The sequence below is a fragment of the Varanus komodoensis genome, unplaced genomic scaffold, assembly GCF_004798865.1.
Source record: "Varanus komodoensis strain SLA01 unplaced genomic scaffold, ASM479886v1 scaffold7_1, whole genome shotgun sequence".
Lineage (NCBI taxonomy): Eukaryota > Metazoa > Chordata > Lepidosauria > Squamata > Varanidae > Varanus > Varanus komodoensis.
In genome coordinates, this window is record NW_025336479.1 from 1,159,229 (window position 1) to 1,184,809 (window position 25,581).

A 25,581-nucleotide genomic window follows, 5' to 3' on the forward strand; every position below is an offset into this window, starting at 1 on the left:
ACCCACCAGGAGCCACATGCCCTGAAAACAGGTGGGGAATAACTAACTCATCAGCAACTTATAAAACAAGAAATACTATTTAACAGGGAAGAGAAATGGAGGAAGATGCAAAGTAAACATGCAAATTAATGCACAATTTAAACTTAGTTTCTTAAACAATACAGTGAAATGCAGTCCGGTGGCGATCTTCTCTAAAGGTAGGTTATTTCTTAAAACAAAACCTGTTTCTAGCTCTGCAGTTCAGGTTTAAGAAGTAATTGTAAGCCTCAGATACTGACAGTTCTGAAGCATCTACCGACTGGTAACCAGGGAAAGGGCAGGATGCTGCTGCTCTTTTCTTTTCTGGTCTGTCCTCAGCCTTCTCAGGACTTGTTTTTCGTGTCTCTGCTTTTTCTTCTTCAAAACCTTCCTTTACAATCTGTCCCTTCTCACAATGGTCTCAGAAAAAACCTCCTTACATTGGATCATCAGGATCAAAGAAGGTTGAGATGTTGCCATTCCAACAAAGGGCTGCACTCACATTCCATTCTGTTCCCCATTCCTATTCTGTGAACAGGTATTTCTTCAGTTAAAGGAAATGTACTTTTCTAAGCAGGCATCCATTACATGGCAATCAAGTACACAACTCACAACAGGACATTCTGGAGAGCTTTCACTCATGGGGTTGCCCTAAGTTGGAGGTGGGTTGGCAGTACATAACAGCAACAGTGTAAAGCTTCATTCTGTGCCTCATAAAATATTGACATAACCATGTCTGTCCACACTGTGGACAGCAAAGTGGATTCTCTCTTCCAGAGGCACCCTCCCAAATCTGCTCCAGAGGGTTATGGGAGTTCCTTCAAGAAAGATTTTAAGGTATGTGGCCAGTGTGGCGTAGTGGTTAAGAGCCTGGGACTGGGACTCAAGACGACCTGGGTTCTAGTCCCCGCTCAGCCATGGAGCCAACTGGGTGGCTTTGGGCCAGTCACAGACTCTCAGCCCAAACTACCTCACAGGGTTGTTGTTGTTGTGGGGATAAGATGGAGGAGGAGATGTAAGCTGCCTTGAGCCCTTTGTAGGGAAAAGGCAGGACATAAATCGAAAAATAAATAAATAAATGTATGGGAAGAGGAGGGGAGAAAAGTTTCAGTGTGAAAGCCGACATCTGTTAGTGCAATACTGGATGCATCCCAAACTACACCTTGCTTTAATATTGACTGAGAATCTACAGCAAGTTTGTTGTTGCTGTGGTTACTCCTTGGCTAAATTTAGAGCTTTTGAAGCACAGGCTCACTAGCAATCAAGATTTAAAGCTTGAGCCATATGCCTTTTGATGACAGTTGGTTTGCCAGCCAGCAATCAGCACAGCAGGCAGGTATGCAGATTTCCTTCTTATATAGAAGCTTAGAATGACACATCTAGAGGAATTATATTTGCCTCAAAAGATTTTTCTGTGCAAAACTGAGCATCATTTGTGGGCAGAAAAGAGCCAAGGATCACATTAGCAACAGGCCGTTGGGAGAACAGGAAAGATGTTCTCTCAGTATTTCTCCCCCCATTGCCCGGAATATCTTCTCAGCACTTTGGGTTTAGGGAGTCAACAGTACTGTTGACCTTGGGCTGGTTTCTTGGTTTGGTAAGACTTTGGTAAGAAATTGTGCATCTTTTTTTCAATGCCAGCTTAAATAGTTTGGGACTATGTAGGAGTGAAGGCTGAGTCCATTTCACTCCTTGCTGGAAACACAGGGGAATAGTGAAACAGCCTTCCTAAGGTGCTGCCTAGATGAGTTATCTACCAGCCAATGCCTTGCTCTTTGGCTGGGAAAAGCTAGTGCAAAACTAAGCAGCCCTATCCACTGACTCAGTTTCTGGCTAGCTAAGCTGCAGCTGGGAAGCAGATGTCAAGCATCAGGCTCCCACTTTTGACATTTGCCCTTGATTCTCTTTACCTTGGTCACATACACAGTTTGCTATTTTTTTTCTCATTCATCCATTTGAATGAAGAGGAAGACAGAATAGGGTGAGCTATTTCCATTCTGGCTGCAAGCTTAAATCTGTTGACTTTCAGCTTAGCCAAAACTGGCCCTGGATGGAAGGCTTCTCTGGTACAAATTGTTTAGTTTAATTCAAGGATGCAGAATCTCAGGTTCAGGGGCCAAGTCTGGCCTTCCTGGGATCCCCAAATGACCCTATCTCCTTCCCACCAACTGGTTGGTAGTTTTCAATTTTTTGTAGTTTTCTTTATTCCAAGAGGCTGGAATGCATCTCCTACAGCATAGTTACTGGCAATAAGAGCTTTAAGCTAAAATTGCTATTTTTGGTATTTTGATCCCGCTACAAGAATGTGGTCCCGAGTGGTTCTCCACAGTGAAATTCAGTCCTTGGGCTGAAAAGTTTTACACTCCTGGTATTCAACTAAATATATTGTACTAGTTAATGTATTGAGATGCTTGGGAAGGCTTGTGACTTTCTTAGTATAAGTTACAACATTCAGCCACAAACTAAAGCCAATATACTGTGTGGTAACCAAACACACACACACACACACACACACACACACACACACACACACACAAATCTGAGCCTTATATATGCAAGAGATAGCGTTCTTTACCCCAAAGTCCCATCATAATTGGTACATTCTCACCAAAGAACAACACGTGAATAGTGTCCTCCATTCATCCAGTATGAACTGTGAAAGCACAGTCTTAAAGGTGTTCTAACTGGCTATTCCTTAGCTCTGAATTATTTTTGAGAAGTCCATTATGGTCTGGAATATTATCATTATTAATTTTATTTTTATACCACCAAATAGCCAAAGCTCTCTGGGCATTTCACAACAATTCAAGTTAGGCAAAATTGAAGTTAGGCAACTGCAAAATGAAGTATGTTACATGTCTGTTTTGTCTGGTGTAGATTTTCAGTTGTTACCTACCTTCAACTTATGGTGCATAAGAAATCAACACTGTAAGCAGAGATGTTGGCTGGGTGAAGGCACATAACATTCCAGTGTACTGACTACTAGACTTGCTCATTATATTAACAGAAAAAGACACTAATATTCAAGGGAAGAATTCACTGTATATTTATTATTCACAGTTAATTACTATCTACCAAATGCTGCTGAGTTAAAGGATTAAGTACATAGGCCTGTTTTTATTTAAACACTGATTTTTTTATATATATACACACAAGACATTATGTCTGCAAGGCTGCATGATATACACCAATTCCAAAATAAGAAAACAATCAAATGGTCCAAGTGTAGAATGCCATAGATTCCTTTTCCAATCATTTTAGAGAAAGAAGAAAATAGGGGAAACAGGGAAAGAGAAAGACAGCTAGCAAGGAAAGGGAGAGAAATTAACACGCTACAGGATAACTTTGTCTTTCATCTGCTGGGAGAAACAGAACTGTAAGGCAGAGTCCATCTCAGAAATAACACATTTGTAACACTTAGTATAAAAAGGCACCCGCCAGCACAGGAATTTCTCCATCTTGGCGGAACAGGAGATCTCTGTGGTGGCTTTGGGATCCGTTGTTGCAATGCTTCTTTCAGCCGCGTGGCTCAGCAAAAGGAAATAAGGTGAGTATTGGCACAAGAGCTCTGCAGGTTGCACTCCCAGTTTGAATTCCAACCCGTCCATAATACCATGTATGGCATGAGTGAATTTTATCAGGGGATACAAGCTTGGGATACAATTCCACACACAGCCTGCTGTGAACTGGGAGTAAGGAACACAACTCCTCCAACTATGGCAATGCTGGCATGGAGAGACAGGGAACTGCTAAAGTACAACAGAAGCACCCATTCCCTCTTTTGGAGAACTAGGCACTGACTGCCATTTTAAGTTGGCCAGCTATAAAGGGGGACTAGATAGCATTGTATATCGTCAAGCATCATGTTCAAACATTCCCTAAGAAATCTAAGCACAATTAAGCAGTTTTGTGACCTCTCCCTACCATACTTTGGGGAAAGTATATCTTCAAGAGGACATTCCAAAATATTCAGCCTCTTCGAAATGGCAGCTTCATACAATATGCCACATTATTCATACTGGTACAATTTTCTTTCTCTCTCAAGGGCCCCTGGCTGCAAGTCCTAGCCCTTCCTCTTATGCATCCTCTTATGCCTTTCCCCACCTGGGAATAAAGAATATCAGATACTTATACACATTTTAAATCTCCACCTGGTTTATAGAGTTATTTGTATTTAATAATAAAGCTACAACTCTCTCATTCAACCCCTTAAATATTTACATAAAACAGGGAAAAATCTGAAGGCTCTGGACTGCCCCTTAAAGTTTAAAAAAAGGAAATGAGGGAAAGGCACTAATGGAAAAATAATAGAATGTGCTCAACCATACGCATCAGAAAAAATTAAAATGCTGTCATGGTTAATGAGAACACAATCTGGCTGTAGTATAGAATTTCTCAGAATAGCTTTGCAACCTGTGGAACATAAAGCCCCCCACTCTCTTTCCTCTGCTTTGGAGCTGCTGGGATTTCAGGTGAAGGGGTATCTAGGAAAAAAAGTAACTCCCTATCTTATCCAGGCAAAATACTGAAGGCAAAAGCAGAATTAGCATGTGTGCATTAAATAGGCTAATGGATTTGGTTCCTCTCTCTTCCCTTCAGGAAGACTGTTTGCATCCACAGGAAACACCAGCAGAGCTTCCCCCTTCCTTTAATGGCATAGCATGGACTTCATATAGCATTAAAACTTCATGCACTGATGAACTGGTGGGTCAGTGTTGGGGGATAAAGGATGAGCAAACATAAGGGGCCACCAGAAGTAACCAAACAAGTCTGTTAATAACTATTTTAATTTAAAAGGTAAGTGTTGCCGCATAAGTTGGACCCATCTCCTGTCCCCTCCCCAGAAAGTTCCATACTGAGTGAAAAAAGTGTTCCCTCTCAAGCAGAGAGGTGCCTCAGATTTTATGGCCTGATGACTGGAGATCACTGGCTGTTGTTAGATTCTGAATGTGTACTTTACTGTTTCTCCTGTTTCCTTAAATAATCTTTAATAATTTGCTCTAGATGTTCCGGTTTGCTGGGGTCACATAGTTGCGTGGAAACATCCCTGTTTGTCCATGGCAGCCTCCCTTCCACCAGTTGGGGTCAGAATTGTCAAGGACCTGGATAAAGTCTCCACGGCGGAAGCCCAGTTCACCTTCCTCTTGAGGGTCGAAATCAAAAAGAGCCTGAACGAATGAGGGTTGCTGCAGGGGAAACAAAACAGAGTTAGTAAGTGCTAAACAGTAGATTCATTTAAGACTGTTTCTACTAAATAAGAGAAACCCTTTTTATTGTGGTATAGTGACTGAAGTGTTGGTTTGAGACTTGGGAAATATAGGTTCTAGTTGCCACTCAGCCATGAAGCCCATTGGGTGACTTTAGGCCAGTGTCTCAGCCTAATCCACCTCTCGGTGCTGTTGTGAGGAAAAAATAGAGAGGTGGACTTCGTAAGTTGTCTTGGGCTTCTTCAAAAAAGATAGGATATAAATGTAATTATAATAATGTAATTAGAAATTTAACTAATAATTAGAAATGTAAACATAATTAATAACTGTTTCAAATTAATAACTACTTTCAGAAAACTGAAATAATGGAGTTTCTACTTGCAGAAATGGATTTATTTCATAGTGAACATTATGCAGACATTTGAACTTAGAACCAACTGTAGCTATTAAGTCTTGCAAACATACGTGCATCTTTTAATTCTTAAAGTCTGCAAAAACAAATGAAATGTTATCTAGCATTGTACTAACAAGGTATTTTTCCTATGCATCAAGTTACTTCTTTAAGCATGAAGTCTATTCAAAAGTACTCTATTTTATAAATATCTTCACGTGGAGCTGATATTTTACTGCAATGGATAGATTAATGTAAATTCAAATTATCAAACATGATGAAGTCAGGCTTCACTTGGCATACTCTTCATCTCTTTACATGAAATAATCCAAGTGTCATTTTCAAGGATGTCCTAGTTTCCCAATATTCTACTTCCTACATCAACATCTTTATTTGATACGATCTAACAGCCCTGAGGAGCTAAGCCTTCTAGGTTCCTATATTAACTGCAACATATTCTGTCTTTGCAATGATCCAATATAGGTCAGCATATAGCTGTTTCTTTCTTAAGTGATAAGAGATAAAACATCAAATTTCAAATGTTTTGGTATTATTGTTCACTTAACAAAATTCCATATGCCACTATCTTTACCAGTCTGAAATACCACATTTTGAGTATGCGAAAAGAAGCATCAGATAATGTGAAGTGTATAGCTATACTTCTCCTTTTCATCAGATTTGGGTAAGGCAGTAGAAATGCTAAATTGATATTTACAATCAGCAAGGAGGGCCAATACAGCAAGACAGAGTTTCTTTTGGTAGATTTGTTTTCCTGACTAGAAAGGTAGTGTTCAATCTGTTCTGGTCAAGGCTGCCCTCCCCTTCTGCAGTTCATGGGATGCTCACAGATATTGTCATTAGAGGCCCAGCTGGCACTTCAGGTACCCGATGCCTTGTTTTTCAATAGCTAACCTGATGCATTACCTGTGATTCTTCTGGATGGAGAACACCCAGGCCACAGTGGTACATGCACTGCCAACGTTAAGACTTCTACAATTCATTGCAGCTGCATATGAGAACTTTGGCACTTACAAAATGTAGCAGCTAAGTTACTAACTGGAACCAGTTATAAGAATCTTATCAATATCCCAAACAGTTGGACTGGCTGCCAATCCCTTTCTGGGTATAGTGCAAAGTGATGGCTGCTATTTATTTAAAACATTTCTAGGCCACCTTTCAGGACAAGAGTCCTCCTAAGACAGTGTACTACAATAAAATACATATAATAAAAACCAAAGCAGTGATAAAAATAACAAATGCTCCAAGAAACCACAGCAGCAAAAACAATTGCAGCCAATAAAACATAATTAGGGAAAGGCTAGAATAAAAAACTATGTTTTCAGGCTCTTCTTAAAACCCTGAAATAATGGGACCTGGTGAATTCCCAATGGCAACTTATTTCTTGAGATGAGGGGCCACTGAAGAAAAGGCCCTTTACAGCTATAAATGGATTGGAATTGCAGTATTTGAAGGGCTGTCCTCTACCACATTAAATTACCCAAACCTTGCGTTCACCATCAGCTGTGTATTTTTAACAGCTCCTGTGCTGTAACCTCCCTGTGGCTCGATGCATGAAAACTGCTATGCTTCGGGGCTGGTCAAGTTTCATGGTTAGCCTCACCTCTGATGACCCTGTGATCCACCTCTGCTGGCCCACTTTTTGCCCCATGAGTCAGAGTGATCACAAGCTGACACTGCATTTAAGATTAGCTTTGAGGCTACAGAAATGCAAACAGGCCAGAACTTTAGTAATTCTACTTTACCTGAGGCACCTGCTCAATGTCCCGGAGGAATATCTGTTGATTCCTGGAAACAGAGGTTGATCTGTGATAGTCAACCAACTCATTCAGAGAATTGAATTTTACTACCCAGAGGAAGTATTTGCCAGCCCCATCTCGAAGCACCTTGAAGTGCTGCACATCATTTCCAAACCTAAGAAGAGAAGAATATTACGGTACTTATCTGTTCTTCTAACTTTTAAACCAGATGCATGAGATGCCTTCTATTGGTAAATAATAAAGGAAAAGAAAACTGTATATATACATAGCTAAAAATACCTATAGCGGTGATATAAAATATGGATTTAAGGGACTTTTGAACAGCAGGTGGCAATACTGTGCAAGAGGCAGCTGATGAGCATCCATGAAGCTCAATGACAATAAATGCATAAACTGATTTTGGACTGAAAGTGTAACCTCTTTGAAATGGAGGTCCCATTAATCTCTTGGCCTGGTTATTCCAAATTCTTGAGATTCTCACTTGCCCAAAGGGTTTACCAATTACAGTGTATGAAATAAAGCCTGAAACTAACACTTTGAACTGTCAGACCTGAGGACTAGTCACAAGATCCAAAAAAGCACCCCCAAACTATTACATCTCAATAGTCAGGAAAGCCTTCAATACTACAAAGTAGTGTTTTCTAAGGACTTAAGTTTAAGAAAATCTGTATAGCAGTTCTTGCACTATCCTGACCTGAACTGGCAGTGTACATGTGATTTTCTATTTATATACTCAATTCTTACAGCCATACTTCTTCTGAATGGATTTTTCCTGTGGCTAATGCATCTTATTTGGGTAGAATCTCGCTACAGGTTACCTCTTGAGATAAGAGGCCTATATGATAACCTGTGTAATAAAGCCAGTGTATTAACATTTTGAAAATCAAGTGGCACTTCACCAATCCTAATGGCAAGAGCAGTAACGAAAAAAAGCCTGTATTTCAAAAAGGAAAGCACTCAGTAGCAGGGGAAAAGAACAAGCAGGTCAATCAATTAGCACCCATATCACTGCTTTACCACCATTCAAACTAAGTCCACTTTCTTATTCAAGTCAAGCCTCTGCTAATTGCATCAGAAGTCTCAGGGTTTTGAGGCAGAGAATAAAGGACTAGTTTTGTGACATAAACCAGTAATATAATTTAGGGGAATAATTCAGATGAGTTCAGTTCACCGGGGTTTGAGTATAAATTGTGTAATACTCACTTAACAGAGAGGGAGAAGTCTCCAGGAGCACTCTCACTCTCCCTGATGAGGAAGGCACCATCGTGTCTTTGTTTGCCCAACATTTCCTCAGCCTTTGCTCGGGGGATCTTTCCAAAAAACCACCTGTGCAAATAGATACTTGAAAATTAAGCTCAATTCAAACTCTATGGGGAGGGCAAACTTTGAACATGTTCAGAGCTAGCGAGCAATTTAACATAAAACAAAATCCACATTAGTGTATTACCTTTATTATTTCAGCAAAAATGGGCACACTTCAGACCTCTTCATCAGGCAAGATGTTACAAAAGCAGGTTTGGCAGTATGGGGAATGGGAGCGGGGGAACTGGCTTAACGAGTGTACTCATGGTGTGTGCGTGTTCGAAGTCAAGGTGAAATGGGGGAGAAGGGAGCTTGGATCAGGAAATTCCCTATTTTGAAATATAAAATCCAGGTGTTACTCAGACATATTTCCATCCTGGGCAAAACACATACAGGCCCATTTTGCCAGTGTATTTTACCTACAGCAGTGGGATTTATGATTATCAAGTTATAAATTCTTGGGAAACCCTTCCCTGATGATGAAATAATAGTTTTTAATAAAACATCTCCACCAAAAAAAGACAAAAATCACTCTATTAACAATCAAACCATGGCTTTTAGAGAAGTTAGAATGTGTGCCATTTCAGTTTGCCCCATCAGTGCCAACAGTGGTTTACTATTTTAGGAAGGTTTTGTCCATAATATACCTTGGGCTAATGATCTATGGCATGGGCCCTCAAACTACGGCCCGCAGGCAAGATATGGCCCGCCATGCTCATTTATCTGGCCCACCTCAGAATTTTTGGACTTGTTCGGAGAAAACAATCTGCAAGCAAGTCCAAAAGCTCTGAGCAGGCCTTCTTTGAAACTGAGCAGAGAGCTGGCGAATGCATCTAATTGTAACAGCTCAACTGCGCGTGCGCTGGATCCCCCCTCCCCCATTGCATGCATATACAGAGTAGGAATATGGAGTGGGAAACAGAAGAGAGGAGAGGAGGGCAGGAGAGAGAGAGAGGGAGACAGAGAGAGACGGAGACACTAAAAAAGGATTGAAGGTAAGAAAAATACAACTTTTTAAATCCATTTTTAAGTATGTGAGCCATGTCCCAGGGCTGCAGGCCAAACCACGGCTCCCTCGCTGAGCCCGGGGGCTGCCGCCACAATCAAGGCCCTCACCTCCCCTTGCCTCGGAAAGAAACCCTTACCTCAGAGCCACCCTGCACTTGCCTCTCTAGTCTCCTGCTCTTGCGGAACTGGGGTGGCAGCGAGGACTATAATTTCCATCATGCCCAACCAGCATGGCCAATGGAAGTTGTAGTCCAACTCATCTGGACAGTACCAGTTTTGGCAAGGTTGCACTTAAAATATGGTAGTCATTAGCTCTGCATCCAAATACAGCTATTGTGTATGGTGGGAATTGTTCTGGGCTGACTTGCTTCAAATACTAAGAGTGGCATTAATAGTATGCATCCTTAGTATTTTTGCTGCATTCTTTGTAAACGCCAGTTGCAGTCATCAGCTGCATTATGCAAAATACTATATTTATTGCCTTGGTTGTGTTGTAGCTATGTCCCTTGAATATGAACATGCTCTTCCCCACCTCATCTTGGGCTTCTGCTGCACCTTGAGGGAGCGGAGCAAACATTTTTTAAATTTTTAATTATTTTTTTATGTGCAGTGAGCATAGGAATTTTTTCATTTTTTTTCAAACTATAGTCCACCCCTCACCCCCCACCAACAGTCTGAGGGACACTGAACTGCCCCCCCGTTTAAAAAGTTTGAGGATCCCTAATCTAAGGAGTGTGGGGAACCCTGGGCACAGAGGCCTTGAGAGAAGGAGTGAATTTTATCAAATTATGTGACTGATGAGCCTTTTTTGAGGGTGAATCACACAAATCCATCTTGAGTACTAAGAGGATGTAATAGTATAGTGTTCAGCTTTGTCCCCCGTTTCAGTATCACCACCACATTGTACTGTAGTAGAGGAATAATCTTGCCTTATCTTAAAGGGATATTCTACTTTATTACATGTGAACCACTTTGAACATTTGAGAACCTGTACCAATGTTAGGTAGCAAATACCTCTCCTTTCTTCTGCTGAAAGATATCTGTATGAAAATCTGTCATTCATTATACTTCCTAAGATTTTGAAAAACCTAACTCTTACTAGACACAATGAAAATAACATACAGTGGATTGATTCCCTGCCTTCTGCCACAAAGAGAGCTTCATCTATCATCTTCCAATTCCTTTTTTGAATGAGAGAATTGCCACAAAGCAGGGTTTGTTTTCATATTTATCACACATGACTTAGTCTTTCAAATGCAACAGAGCATTTCTGCAATATTTCTTAACTCCTGTATCAGTATTTCAGATAAGAGTGATCAGATCCACAGATCTGAAAGAATTTGCTTCCAGGTTGTATATTAACTGCTTCTTTCAGTGGTCAACTGCGAAATATACATGTGGGCTTTACACATGTACTTGTCCCTGAACTCAGCTTCAGTACCAGAGGACTGAAGAATGGCCATGTAACATTGATCTTTTTAAAGGGATCCGGGGGATCTGGAAGATTTCAGGTTGGTTAGCTTTATATCTGTTCTAGGTAAATTGGTTGAAAGCATTGTTAAATATATTATTATTAAGCATATACAGAGACAAGCCCTGCTGAAAAAGTATCAAGATGGCTTCTGCAAAGGAAAGTCCTGTCTCACTAACCTTTTAGAGTTCTCTGAGAGTGTCAGTAAACAAACTGAGAGGGGTGATCTGACAGACATTGTTCACTTGGACTTCTTTTGACATAGACCCTCGGCAAAGGCTCCTGGCGAACTCAGCAGTAACAGAATAAAACATCTTATAGATCAGTAACTGGTTAAAGAATAGAAATTAGGAGAATGGGCATCAAATGGCAAAAGTGGTTCAGTGAAGCAAGTACAAAGTAATGCATGTTGTGGCAAAAATCTCATCTTTAAGTTGGTGGGACTGGAGCTAGAAGTGACTGACCATGAAAGAGCTCTTTGATTGTAGTTGATAGCTTGATGAAAATATTGGTCTACTACATAGCTGCTGTGAAAAGGCTAACTCCATGTTAGGCGTAATTTGTGATAGAAATTTAAAACCAATGAGATCATATTCCTCTCAGAAAAATCAATAGTGCAACCACACTATAGAGTATTGTGTACATTTCTAGTTACTGCATGGAAAAGGACACTGCAGAACTGGAAAAAATGCAGAGACGAAGGGGTTATTGCAATTCCTCTGTTCTAAGTAAAGTTATTTGCTTAGAAAAAGATGGGGAAAGGGAGACATGATGGAGGTGCTCATAATTAAGAAGGTGAGGTGGAGAACATGGAGCAGGAGACATTTCCCCCTCTCTCCCTTAAAACCTGGAGCCATCCCAGGGAAATTCAGGACAGATAAAAGGAAGCATTTCTGCCCACAGCATATAGTGAAGCTATGAAATTCACTTCCATAAGATGTATTGATGGCCACCAACTCTGACAACTTTAAAAAGGGACTGGCCAAATTCATAGAGAAGGCTATCTATTGATGGTTGCTATGCTTGATGGCTGTGTGTTACCTATGCCTATGTATGTCAATATGCCTATGTATATCAGCTGCTGGGTAACTCTGGCAGGAAAGGGGTGTAAAACTCATATCCTGCCTGCGGGATCTTGTGGACAGCTCATTTGCCACTATGTGATCAGAATGCTGGATTGAATGAACCACTGGTCTGATCCGGTATGGCTTTTATGTTCTTGAAGCGGGCACTGTAGTGAGGCCAAAGACACAGTTTAGTTTTGTCAGGGTTCTTGTCACAAGGAGGTTGTATTTATTTTGGAAGTTTCATTTTTACTGGAGGGAGGGGTAGGATCTCTCTTTAGGAGCTCTGTTCAATCCTGATTCAGGAGAGTAACAAGGCAGCCATTGACATTGCCAGTATTGGCACGAGTGGTTAGGTGGAAGTTGCCAATGACTGAGAGGCTATTCCCATTTTAAGGGCAGACATTTTCACTTTCTGGATCTGATCTAGCATGTTGTCTGTGAATGCTCTGAATAATCTCATATAATCATCATATCATCATGAGAGGCCTTCTATTCTTGACTTTGCTTCTTGGTAAAGGCTTGAGGTGCAAAGCCCTAAGGGAAATGGCAGCTGTGATAGATTTTGAACTGTGTTCAGCCATAAGGCAGGATGTTTTAATTTGTTGACTTGCTAGCCTTTGTGCTTCAGTTTGGAATATCGCTACAAGTGATGCCACCACTGTTGTAAAATTTGGAGTAGCATGCTTGGAGAGGAAGGCTTCTTGGACTCTAAAGAGGTCCTCTATTTTGCAAGACAATGGTAACAGAGTGGACAGGTTTGTCCCCAACTGCCTACTTATATGGATTAAGACAAGGAGCACTGGAATAGTGACTGAAGGTGCCAGGTCAGATTGTACCATGTGGAACACTGAGTCCATAGCAGAGGCTTGCAGAACTCTGATTTTCTGGTGAAGAGAGTTGGCCATTCTTAAACTTGCCTGGCATAGGGCCTGACACCACGGAACTGAAGGAGAAAGAGTTTTGATCCCTTCCCTGTGGCAAATGGAGAGGATATGAAAAGTTGGACAGAATCAGCAACAGAGTCAGAGTAGTAATTTCACTGATGATGGGTCGTTGGTTGGTGTTGCACTGTTGGGAGGCAGAGGTGGTTAAGCAAGCTGAACTGCTGACTGTGATCACATGGCTGGTAGTGGGTCAAGCAGGTCCCCTGTCCTCCCATGATATCCTCAAAAAGTTTAGCTGAAGAGGAGGGTGGAGATGGAGCAGTAGGCTCATTAAATCTGGCGGGACAGAAGCAGAGACTGGGCTTCTGGTGGTTTGGATACTGTATGAGAGGGTGTTTATTTAGGGTGTCACAGATGTGGAGAGCAGGAGTGCTAACATGGATGGTAACATGGACACTGTGTATCCTTATAGTAATAATTCTCTCTAGGTGATGAATGGTACTCATAATAGCACACAGCCAGTTCCATGTCATGTAGCAAAGCTAAATGAAGCTCTTTGAAGAGGCATATCAAGTTGGGTGGGGTGAATTGATACTGAGGCAATCATATTTCTGGGGATATTTGTCCTAAGGTAGATAACATGGGTCTGCTGAGAAGTCTTGTTGGGACTCACCAAGTTGAGGGATGGATATCATTTCTGAACTTATGACCACATGGAATTTGTAGCTTTTCCAGGAGCAGTGCAGGCAGACACAATAGCATTTGTGGGGCCATCCTAGCCCTGGGTGGTTGGATTGGGACCAGGGTGTGTTAAGGTTTGATTTGTCTTTTTTGACAAATAGTCTTTTCATTCTTTTGCTTTGGTACCAGAGTCCAGTTATTTACAGGTTGCTTATTTTGGGACTTGGTCTGTTTGACCTGCTCAGGATTGACTGCAGCAACTGAACAGCCGGTTTTGAGTTTAAGGACAAGAATTAGTACAGCCAGACCTGCTGATACAGGGAGGACTGGTGCTAGCAATGTCAGAGACTGGTGCCCAGGTGTGTTTTCCATGATGCTTGCTGGGGAAGTTGAACAAGCAAGTGCACAGGTTGATTACCCATCTATGTGAATCAAAAAAGAAGGCCATGTTACATTTAGATCTCTATACACAGCCTGGGTTGCCCCCGGGTTGCCAAAGAAGCAGCTGCATGCATATCTGACTTAGATCAGAAAATGACATTTTGCATTTGCCTGGACACATTTTTTACATGAACTAGTCTTGAAAGGGAACTATACTGGTAATTTCTGTTTAAAAGTCTTGGTATACATGCAGATCTAGGATTCACAGCCAATGTGTTAACATGGTTCCATCGCTCCCTTTCCATGAGCATGGTGGCCTGTTTCTGGCTCAAATTTTGCAACCACAAATTCAGCCAATCACCACCAAGGAAGCCCCAAATAGGTTTGTGGCCAGTCACTATGGAGCCATGTTACGCAGAGCTCAATTAGTTTCACATTCAGCATGTGAAACATGTCAATAGAATATAATTGTAGGCATGCTTCCTTATTACTAGAGTCACCCAATTCAAAACCACACAGTGCTCTTTTACCATTTGGCAAAGCAAACTGTTTGAAAGCCAAAGATAACACACTGCATTAAATAAAAAGATAGGCTGATTTTGTGATGTATTCATCTCCCTTAAACATGGGGCTTTCTAGGCTACTTTATGATATCTAAAAAAGGTATCATAAATTTAGGTAATTTATGATACCTAAAAAATACCTTTTTTAAATAACCAGATATCATGAAATAAGGTATGTCCCAATTTCAACAAAAGACATTTCTTATGTTGGATCAAAAAGCAAAATCATTTTTCTTCATTTCAAAGTATCTCTGATCTACTGGATGGGTTTGCTAAATTAACATAAGCCAACACAGGAATAAATTTATCATATGTTGTGTTTTAGTCTGATTTTAACATTTCCAATAAGTTTAGAAGTATATGTGGACAATCTCTACAACATACAAAAGACAGTCATAAAATTTACATATTTTTCTGAGCTTGGGAGAGTGATGTCAATGTATTTTATTGTAAGCCGCCCCGAGGCTTCGGCAAGGAGCGGCATAGAAATGTAATAATAATAATGATGATGATGATGATGATGATGTGGGAACACTGCAACACTGGTATCACTCTAAGAAGCACAATAAAGGCTCCTGTTTGTTACACAGGGAAGCATTTTTGTAGAAGGCCAAACAACAAGTGAGAGCTTATGCTTACTACATTTTTAAAACTGCATTCAGTGTTTCAAAACAGTACCTATACTGACATTTTGGTAACATACAAATATACATGTAACCAATAAATTAACTACTTGGAAAGCTGACAATTAATAAAAGGGTAAATCTTCTGGTCCCTAGGTAAGTATCCCAGAGACCACAGGATTGGTTGTAAAAGCTCTCCAGTGTTGGAGACAGTGCTCCATCCTTGGAAGGGAGCTGGGCATCCAACTCCAGAATCCGCCCCCTACAGCTGGCAGGCAAAGAATTACAAAGGCCGCCTCTCTGACGCTGCCTTGGAGAGGAGGACACTGGTGAGGGTATAAGTTACCCTAAGTCTCTTCCAGCCTCCTTTGCTCCTCCTTCAAAGCTCTCATGCTGGACCTCCTGAAAAGCCCATCCATAAAAAAAAATATTGGCAATCAAAGGACAGGGAGCTGAAGATAGCCTCTTCCACTCAGCCTGTCCTGCCAACTTGAGCCCAGCAAGGCAGAGGCCTCCAGGTTTGGAGGATTCTGGGAGACAAGGGCACAATTATGATCATAGCGGTAATTTCTTTAACCTGCTTGACAGCCTCACTTTGATTTCATGCAGAAATTAAGTAACTAAGAGTATACTTGTGCATAGTCCTCCACTCTTAGTCATGCCCTGCTTAGTAAGCTGCAGAAAGGATGCACCTGTCTTTTGCTTATATCACTCTTTATCTACTTAAATACTTGAATAAGGGCTAAAGCAAGGATAGGGAACTGCTGACTCCCAGACTAGATTCAGCCTACAATGGCTGCTACCTAGTTCTGGCCTTTCATCTTTGGTCTTATCACAAGTAATCTATCTGTTCTTGATTGGCAAACATTGCACAATCACCCGTTTCTAATGGGGAAGTTTTCTCAGAAACCCATACACATACTTGTGTTTTTGTGCCTCTGTATGTTTGGCTCAAGCTACCTACTGCTGTTCCGTTCATCTTCCAGATTGTTTTCTAATGTTTCTCAACACAATGTGGAGCCAATGTTTGTCTCTCACTCTTCAGCAATTTCTCCCTCCACCCCAGTCATTCCCCTCACTTGTCTTGGCATGGAAAGCAAAATCTTAACCCCGGACAATGGCAAAAATGATTTGGAATGAGCTCTGCATGGGATATTAATTGGGGAGGGGGAGTGGTACCACTAGGGTCAGAATACAGGTTCGAGGTCCAGGACCCTATGATCCATGGAGCCTCCAATCAACCTCACAGACAGATAACAATGGTGCCAGGGCAAACCATAGCATACAATAAAGGACTACCTCAAGATAATGTAGCCTCGAACAGAAAAAAGGCTCCTTCCTCCTGACTGAAGAGTCAGGTTATAAGCTATTATTATACCTAGGCATGTACTCATAGTCCACTTATACAGATGAAATTCCACCAGTCTCGATGAGACCATATTAATGCTTGCTTTGTTTGCTTTGTTTTTAATGCTGTATTTTATATTTCATTGCATTGTGTATTTTTAATTTGTTGCTTTGGTACAGTATGGCCTAACAGTAAGGTCAGTTAAAATCACTCCTTGTAGATGTGTCTTTTTTGCAAGCAGAGAAAGACACACCATTTTACAAGCTCTATCCAGTTCCTTAAGAAAAATGGCAGTTGTATTGAGTGAGAAGTTCATCAAAGAAAGAAACCAAGGGCAGCTTATAGACTAGGAGACTCAAAAGCATTTGCTGGGGTAGAGCAAAAGATGATGATGTAAGCAGAAGGTACAGAAAAGGAATGGCAAAGTTGGATTTTAAAATTAGATTTCCACTGGAACTATTTCTTTAGTGAAAAAGTTTCAGTGCTGACATTTCACAACAATTATGTGTGCTTCTTTTCATACAGGCCTTCATTTAAAAGATTTTTCCAGCGATTATTTCTATGCAAGTTTTTAACAAACAGGATCTTGTTTTCATTAAACATCCTAAGTACTGAGACCATGTATTATTTCATGCAGCGAATTATTGCCTAAAATCAGTTGAAAGCAAGAGGACATAAGCTGGCACATCTATTTTTTTTCAAAGAAAGTGCACTACATAGCCAACAAAGAGCACATTAAGGTTTTCTATAGGCTCAACAAGAACAACATTTTCATTCATGAAAAAGTGCAGGCAAATATTTTAGACCAATGAAGTGTGCACCATTCTCAAATATTTCCCTTTGAATAACCAAAAGCTTGACTTTTGTTACAATGGAATTAAATATTATGCTGAGTGAGGTCTGCTCAGGCAAAACTGCAGCAAAAACCATCTGCTGATTCTGCAAGACTTGCAATGGATGCATTCATTAGGAGTGCAAGTTCACATGCCCCTTTCCCTTGCTGCCAGTATCAATAACAGGCACTACTACGAGCCTCATTCTAGGTTAAATTTAACTTGATGCCATCTCTGCCACCCATAGTATGGTCAGAGTATATCTGAATGGCACTATTTGCATACAGCGGTATTCATGGCTCCCATGTATATGAAAATGAGAGACATGCAAAATGATTTTATGCTGCACAGATACAGAAGGCACAGTTATTGTTCTGTACTGACATTTATAAGGCCCAGAATTTTCCACATCAATGCCAAGTGCTGCCTAGCAAGGAATTCTGACAGAATAGTTACTTAGGGGGTTTTTTTTTTTTTTGTAAAATTCTGATTACTAAACTACATCTGTTAAGTCTTATTTTTTTCTTTGCAAAATCACTTCTGTATCACTGTTTACAGTGAATTTTAATAGAGGAACTGCAGTGTGGATCTCTTCTTTCAAGTCCTTACCCATCACACCTTGTCAGGCAGTAAGTATGCCAAACACACAAGTTAGTTGTGATATTTTACTTACGAATGTGGTTTCATTTCAATATAGTTTTTGGGAATAAAGCCATCTTTGCCATTGAGTTCTGCCTTGTACCAATTCTGATCACATTCTTCATTCAAAACCTGGGGGAAGAGGAGGAGATTGAAAAGGTTATATTTCTGAACAACATGTACTTGACATACCTTTTAAAGCTTGCTTTACTAGTTAGTTTCTAAGTACTCTCCTGCATTCTACTCCATTAGTTGAAGTAGACAGAGGTGGAGAGTAAGTAACTTAATTTTCTAAATTAGGAAATCCAATGAAATAATTAAATACACACCAACCAGACTGTCAGTTCCATTTTTAGTCTTTCAGTATTTCAACAAGGCTTGCCATTTATAATCTGACTAAAATCAAACATCTGAAAATCAAGCAATGGTCTGAAACTATGTAAGATGTGATAAAAAGAGCATGTCTTCAGTAATCTAAAAGGATAAGGAACCGATACCATATACAATCCTGGGCAGCATTACCTTTAAAAGTTCATCATGTGATATGTATGAAACTAAAATTGCCTTAAAATTCTTTCATGTGTTAAAGAATTTCATACTTTTGCTAATCACTGTATTTGTGTCTCATCCAAAAAGGGAACATGTCCATATCCCCTGCTGCAAAGTAGAAGGACTCAATACCCCCGAGGAAACAGTGTTGGTTTTCTGGAAATTTTATTTGGAGCATTTTTATCCCATCCTATACAAAAGTCGCAGGATGGTGATACAAAACAGTAGTGGCACCATACAAAATAGAATATAAATGTCTAATAAAACCAATATTAAAACCATGGGAAAATAAAAATGTTTTGGCCTGGCACCAAAATGAATAAAGGGTCAGTGCCAGGCACTGCTCTTTGGGATGTAGGTGCCAGGGCCAGGGCACCACCATAGAACAATTGAGTTCAAAAATTTTCTGATACCCTAGACACTACTCAAACTTAACAAATTTGTTTATTTTATTTGAATTTAGTAAACAACCCCCCTCCAGCGTTAATGTTTTATTTGAACGGACCAAAAGTATTTGACCTGAAATCTTCAGGATGGGAATTGAAGCAGAGTTAGTATTACATTTTACAGAGATTTTACTGGAATTCCTGTAAAATTATAACATTTAATGACAATGCATTTCCCTTAATTGTTTTAATGTAAGTAAAAACCATTTTAGAACCGCCCAAAAGTAAGCACAATATCCTGAAACCATTTTATCTATTTCAACACAATTTAGCATTCTTCACTGAGGTTGTTGGGGATCTTCAGTTTTGGTTTCACTACCTATTAGTCCTATCCCCCCCCCCCCCAACAGACACACACTACATAGGTTATCTTCTCACATATTTGCTAGGGACAATCATCTGATGATCATTAATCGCAACTCTACAACTGCCACACTTGCCTAATACTGTATTTGCAACTGGCATCCATTCACTACACAATTTCCACAAAAAAATAAATTACTGGAAAAATTTCCACTCTAAATGACCAAGAGGAGTTTCCTTTCCAGCTAAGAAAGTGTACACCAAACAGAAGCACAAACTACCCACACACTTGGTGATTTTTTTGCCATACTCCTTTAAAATGGGGGAAATTTGCAACAGAGAAAATCCTACATATATAGCATTGTGTAAACATCATGTCTTACAATTAAGCTAACAGGGATACTTGTCCTGCTTTTTTCTGGTTTAACCTTATACAAATATATAATATTGAATGAAAACTTGCCTTCTATTAGCAAATATCTTTTCAAGGAAATGGTACTATCTAGAAGAACGACGACAGGAAGCCAGGGAACCCTACAACATTTTCCATGTGCACAGACTGTGAAACAGTAAACTTTTAAAGTGGCTTGCTATACATTTTCACATTCCATATGTGCTATTGGCTATCACTGAGCTTTCTTGATGCATAGGTTGAATTAACCAGAAATATTATTTTAAAGTCTGCTTGGGAAATTGAGAATATTTTATTTTTTATGATGTGGCTGAACGTGTCAGTAGAAATCTGGCAACCAGACATTAAGCTTTATCAGTCTAGAAAGAGAATTCTTTCTCTTTGCGGGTATTAGACATGAAGTGAAAATTCCTACAGAGTTGAGAGCCAAGTCAGTTATTAATCTAACCAAATTGGTGGGAAGTAAAGCAACTGTTTCTTTTATGTTGGAACATTTGTGGTTGAGAGGAAGGTTATTTTTAGCAGCTACACTTCAACTAAGACTGCTATGTGATGGCCTTAGTCTGTATGCAGTCTCTTATTACAGTAATACTCAAGAGAGACCAGGATTGCAGCCTGTCAGTTTCCTCATAAGGGATCACCAATGTGAGCTCCTTGTTTCCATGGAAACAGAGGAAGGGGGGCTGGTAAAGTTGAAGAGGTTCTCGTGGCCAAAATACTTAATATGTGAAATATATGCATGCATTTAATGAGGCCTGTTTTTCCTCTTAAGATGAAAGCTGAAGCCTAATCAGGACTGAAAAACCTCTCCTACCCCCACCCACAAGCTGCTATCCACTCCAAGAGGCAAACTGTTAGATTAGGGTGGATAAAAAAAATCAATGTTTTTTCAGAAATATTACATTCATCTCTCACTTAAGATTAGCTTAACAATAATAAAATCTCATCATAAATATGCTAAACCTATACTTATAGTCTCCTAACAATGAAGCTAAACTACCAAGGCATCTATTTCAATTTTTCAGCTCATGAAAATGGGTCTCTCCAGCTTAACTAATCAGCTCCTGCTTCTTGAAAGCTCTGTGCTTTCAATTTTTCTGACACATATATAAAGACACAGGTCAGACAAGGCTGTTATTCTGTATTTCTGTAGTGGAGGAGTTGGACCAAGGAAAGCAGATGAGTTCATAAAGGCAGAGAGAGAATATACTAGGGTGAATATAAACTGATGTTTTGAAAAGATCCCCAGAAATACCTAGTTTTAAGAATAAACTGTGTGTCTTTTCTGCCCAGTAACTATCAAACTATGATATGACCTACCAGTCATGGGCATTTTTATTTTATGTGAGGGTACTTCAAGCTTCAGCATTTGCTGGAGTCTAGATATGGCCTATCAGTGCCTCTTGCACTGTTGGAGGAATTAATTGGTTCCCTACAGAAAGCTAAACTCATATCAACTGTCCATTAAAGTATTCTGGAATGTAATAAAACAAATGTCCACAAGATCAGAGATTAATAGAGCTAGAATCTTCTATAAAGTTCAATCAGTCAGTCAATCCTTTTTTCTTGTTGAAGCAGGTCACTTTGATTTTAATTAATCCACCCTGACTGGAAGAGGAAGTTTAATGTAAACTCAGGACAGAAAGTAGATCTTTAGATGTTTTGGACTTCAACTCCCAGCACCTCTGGTGTTTACTTGCGCAGGTTTACTTTAAAGAAGCTCAACCACCATCATAGCTGCACGTTACTTTCCAAGGGATTCCCCACCAACTCCACCCCATAAACAGTTTCTTTCAAAGATGAAGCACAGCATTCTAATATAGAAACAGTTCAGTTTACCACTCTGAAAGCACCAGCCTTTTATAACTAGCTGCAGAACTCAGGATGTTGTAACGGAAACAGAAGATAGAACATCCTTCCTTATTTAAAACTCAATCTCCATTTAATAGTGGAAATAGCATTTACACAGTGTAAATTGTTAGATATGTCACTGTGAAACATATGCAGGGGGTCCCCCTTTCATAAATTCAAATCTGTAACTAGCTATGACTTAAACACACACTTCATTTTTGTGTTACGTTTCCTGGGCACTTTATCCTTAAAGTAGGGTCTTGCTTCCATCTCCAAGCACTGTTAAGTAGCAAACTACCTAAATGCACATTACAGCAGGCTCTTGTTACAAAAGCCCAAAATGTGTATGCAAGAGCCACAAGAGGATCAAGAATATTCACAAGGTAGGAAAAGTTCAGAGTAGGTCTGAATACAATGAAAGGTGCAAGCCAGGCATGGGCAACATGGGACCCCCCCCCCCCCAGAAATTCTAGCCTACAACTCCCATAATCCCTTGTTATTAGCTGTGCTGCAAAGGGTTGATAGGCGCTGTAGCACAAAAAACCTGGAAGGCTCACTCTGGGTTTAAGATAATGTGGCTTGTGTCAAAGTAGGCAGTCTTTTGGGGCCCATGAGTACATTTGGCAATTTAAAACTCTCCTAGGCACAGCCACAATGTATTTAATTAATTTACAGTATACGGCTCCATATCTAGGCTGATTTTGGAGCAGTGCCATAAAAGGCATGGATAGTCACCAAGGTCACAATCTGCCCAAAGCACTGATATGTTTGAGCCTCAACACACTAAAGGACTCTTTTGAAACGACCATTTCCAGTGATTGTAGAAACTTACTTTAAAGAAAGCAAAAATAAATAAATAAATAAAAATTCCTTTTGTTTCCCTTTTCTGCCGGGAAAACTCATTCCCCTCTCCATCTCTTTTCCCTCTCACATTCTGGACCACCTCCCACATATTCCCTCTCTCTTGCACAGTTCTCCACCAAGCAAGATGTTTAAAGGAGAAGCACAACTAGTCACTGCCTCCTCTGGCAACTCTTCTGGTAGGTAGATAGGAGCAGCATTTTTTTCAGTCCGCCACAACTTTCCCCCATGTTTGACAGTTGAGAAAGTGTGGGTCCATAATCAAATCTTCATTATAACAAGGAAAACAAGCCAGCCTGCCCTACTAAGGAAAAGGAAAGAACCTTCAAGACCACTTTCATTATTGTTTTGCTGCCAAAGCCTTAAGAAAGTAAGGCTGGTACTTTCACCAACAGAATTAAAGGCTACATAAATTCCTCATAATAAAGAACAGTATAGCCTTTTCATAATCCAGTATGATGTGTACTCCATTGGTCTTTGAATATGTTTATTTTTATAAATGCTACTGGCCAACAAAGAGAAGTAAGCCATGTATTACAGAAGGGAACGGATACAACTTAAGAATAAAACAAGTATTAAGAATATAAACTGCCATGACACTTTGAGGGGTCATGGTTTGATACAGCTTATTAGTAAAAGAAAACCATATTCAGAATAGAGTTCTAAAAGTTTGCTGTTGTTGGGAAACAGAGGCCAGTTATTCTCTAGCCATCATTATTCTGCAAAATCATTATACAAGAAATCACTACTTTTTATTTAGACCAACATTTCTAAGTCTTTAAATTACCAATCATCCCCTAGTTTATTTCAATTGAGGAAGTGGACAGAATTCTCCCTTGTCCTTTATACTGTTACCTTCCACTCCATGTTCACAAACAGCTTGATAGATTGATAAGGTAACATTGAGTGTTGACTTTAAAATTTTATTCCAGGTAGTTAATCCTTGATAGAAAACCCATGATTTGTTTAGTAACAAAATGTTTAATTGGTTTGTGGGAAGAGCCAAATTAACAAGCAAGCAAGCAGATGAACAGCAGACAAATAGTTCTTTATTATCTTTAGGGTATGTAGTGAAAAATCATTATAAAAATAACTTTCTATGTCTAAAGGTGTTTCCTCTTTCATCTGTTATATCAGGAGTTCTTAAAATGTTGTTTAAAGTGCAACAAACAGGTTCCAAAGCACACCTCCTTCCATTCCAAAATCTGGTAGTCAGAATACTTTGCCTTAATTTTTACTTGAATTCCCAACTGGGGGACTTACATTTCTGTTCACAAGAACATTAATGAAGGGGAGAATTTTCCGCAATAGTCAGCATGCTTGAAACCAAGACACCATCACCAGACTCTGCAACTACCTGCAACCAAATCAGTAATTAACAGCAATCTAATATTGGTACAGAGAACTAGCCATGTGATAAGGGTATTTCCTGAGTAATGAAGCACAGAGATTTGTTTTTTTATATGCTTTGTAAAAATCTTGTTTATCTTGTGCCAATGAAGTGACAGGGAATATACTTTGCAATATACTTTGATGCCCAGTTAAAAACAATTGGCATCTTTTAATTTCTTATTTAGAATCTGCAACTCATGGGAATAGCATGGGAATCTCTAAAACTTGCATTCTGAGTTAATTCAAATAAAAGGTGTATTTTTTAAAAAATCTGCAGGACCATAGTACAAAGGTTTATAAAATCAAAAAGCAACAGGAATTCAAAATTATTTTGAGCAACTGATATAAAATGCTAATAAAAAGTGAATGAATTGAAATTTTCATTTGAAATACCTTGAATTAACTGTTAAGATCTCTAAATATATTTGGGGTTTTTTTAACCAGCAAAATTTAACATACAAATGGCTCAGTAAAACAGAGCTTGCAAAATCAGAAAAGTGAATTGCATGAAAGCATATTTATATAAGTACTATCTCTGTCAGTCTCAACTATGCCTACTTTTGTGGATACTAAAGAAGGGGTCAAAACAAGGAGTACTCTACAAACTTAGAACTCTTAACGGAATGAGATCAGTATAATATGATTACTATAATCTGCCTCACACATATACAGCTGGGGTTTTACCTAATCACTCCATTCCAAGACAAATGGGGAAGCATGACAGAGATAACAGGCCAATTTCTTAACATAAGCCTCTTTTCAAGGTTATCCTATCCACTGCAAAATAAGTCAACATATTTTACCAGTTCCTTCCATTTTTGACCACTGAGTATGTATTGCTCAGAAGAAGTAAGATGATCTTGTTTCACAAGCAGAAATCAATTACTTTTACTTGGCCAAGTGCTAAAACATCCCATATTGCACATTTCAATGTATATATTAATTACTGAAATCAAGCACAATTGCCTGCCTGACATACTAAACTCGGAGTTTGTACCTGAGCATGAACTATATGACATGCACAAAATCATGTTGTGAAGCTGCTGTTTAAGAAGAGGAACCTAAACACTACCTTCGACGCACATTTTTTTTCCAAATGTTTGCACTACAAAAGTTAAACTAGTGCGTGACTGTAAAGAAAGGAAAGAGGAAAGGGCTTTTTATAGCCAAAAGGCAGCTGACTTATGCTCAGATTTTTTAAAATAACCAGTTGAAGAACCTTGTTAAGTGTGTACTTACAAAGCCAATGCAAACTGAAAGGGTGGGTAGGGAAAGGAAACTGTTTTGTTAACTTTCCCAGTGAGACAGAAAACTACATTTTATTCCAGACTCCTTGATCAAGTTGGAAGAAAAACACTATCTGAATATATGTGAAGATTTTGCCTCTTAATATTCTCTTTATACTTCAAGTGCATTAGCAATATGATTTATACACACACACACCATACACACACACACAGTATATCACAGAAGTGAGTACACTATTGTTCCACTGGGTTAAGGGAAATCTTCTCTCCCTCTCCCTCTCCCTCTCCCTCACACACACACACACAGTATATCACAAAAGTGAGTA

At 39.5% G+C, this 25,581-nt stretch overlaps 1 protein-coding gene across 1 annotated transcript in view; it reads right to left on the reverse strand.

Moving 5' to 3' along the window:
- Positions 1–3,040: 3,040 nt before the first annotated feature.
- The window catches only part of GRB2 (growth factor receptor bound protein 2), a 58,397-nt gene continuing 35,856 nt past the window's right edge, over positions 3,041–25,581 (reverse strand). The window contains exons 3-6 of the mRNA XM_044453680.1: positions 18,229–18,326; positions 8,598–8,720; positions 7,380–7,548; positions 3,041–5,204 (exon numbers count right to left, since the gene is read on the reverse strand). Of these exons, the coding sequence (XP_044309615.1) occupies positions 5,019–5,204; positions 7,380–7,548; positions 8,598–8,720; positions 18,229–18,326 (576 nt within the window). The 3' untranslated portion in view covers positions 3,041–5,018. The remainder of the gene's footprint in view (positions 5,205–7,379; positions 7,549–8,597; positions 8,721–18,228; positions 18,327–25,581) is intronic.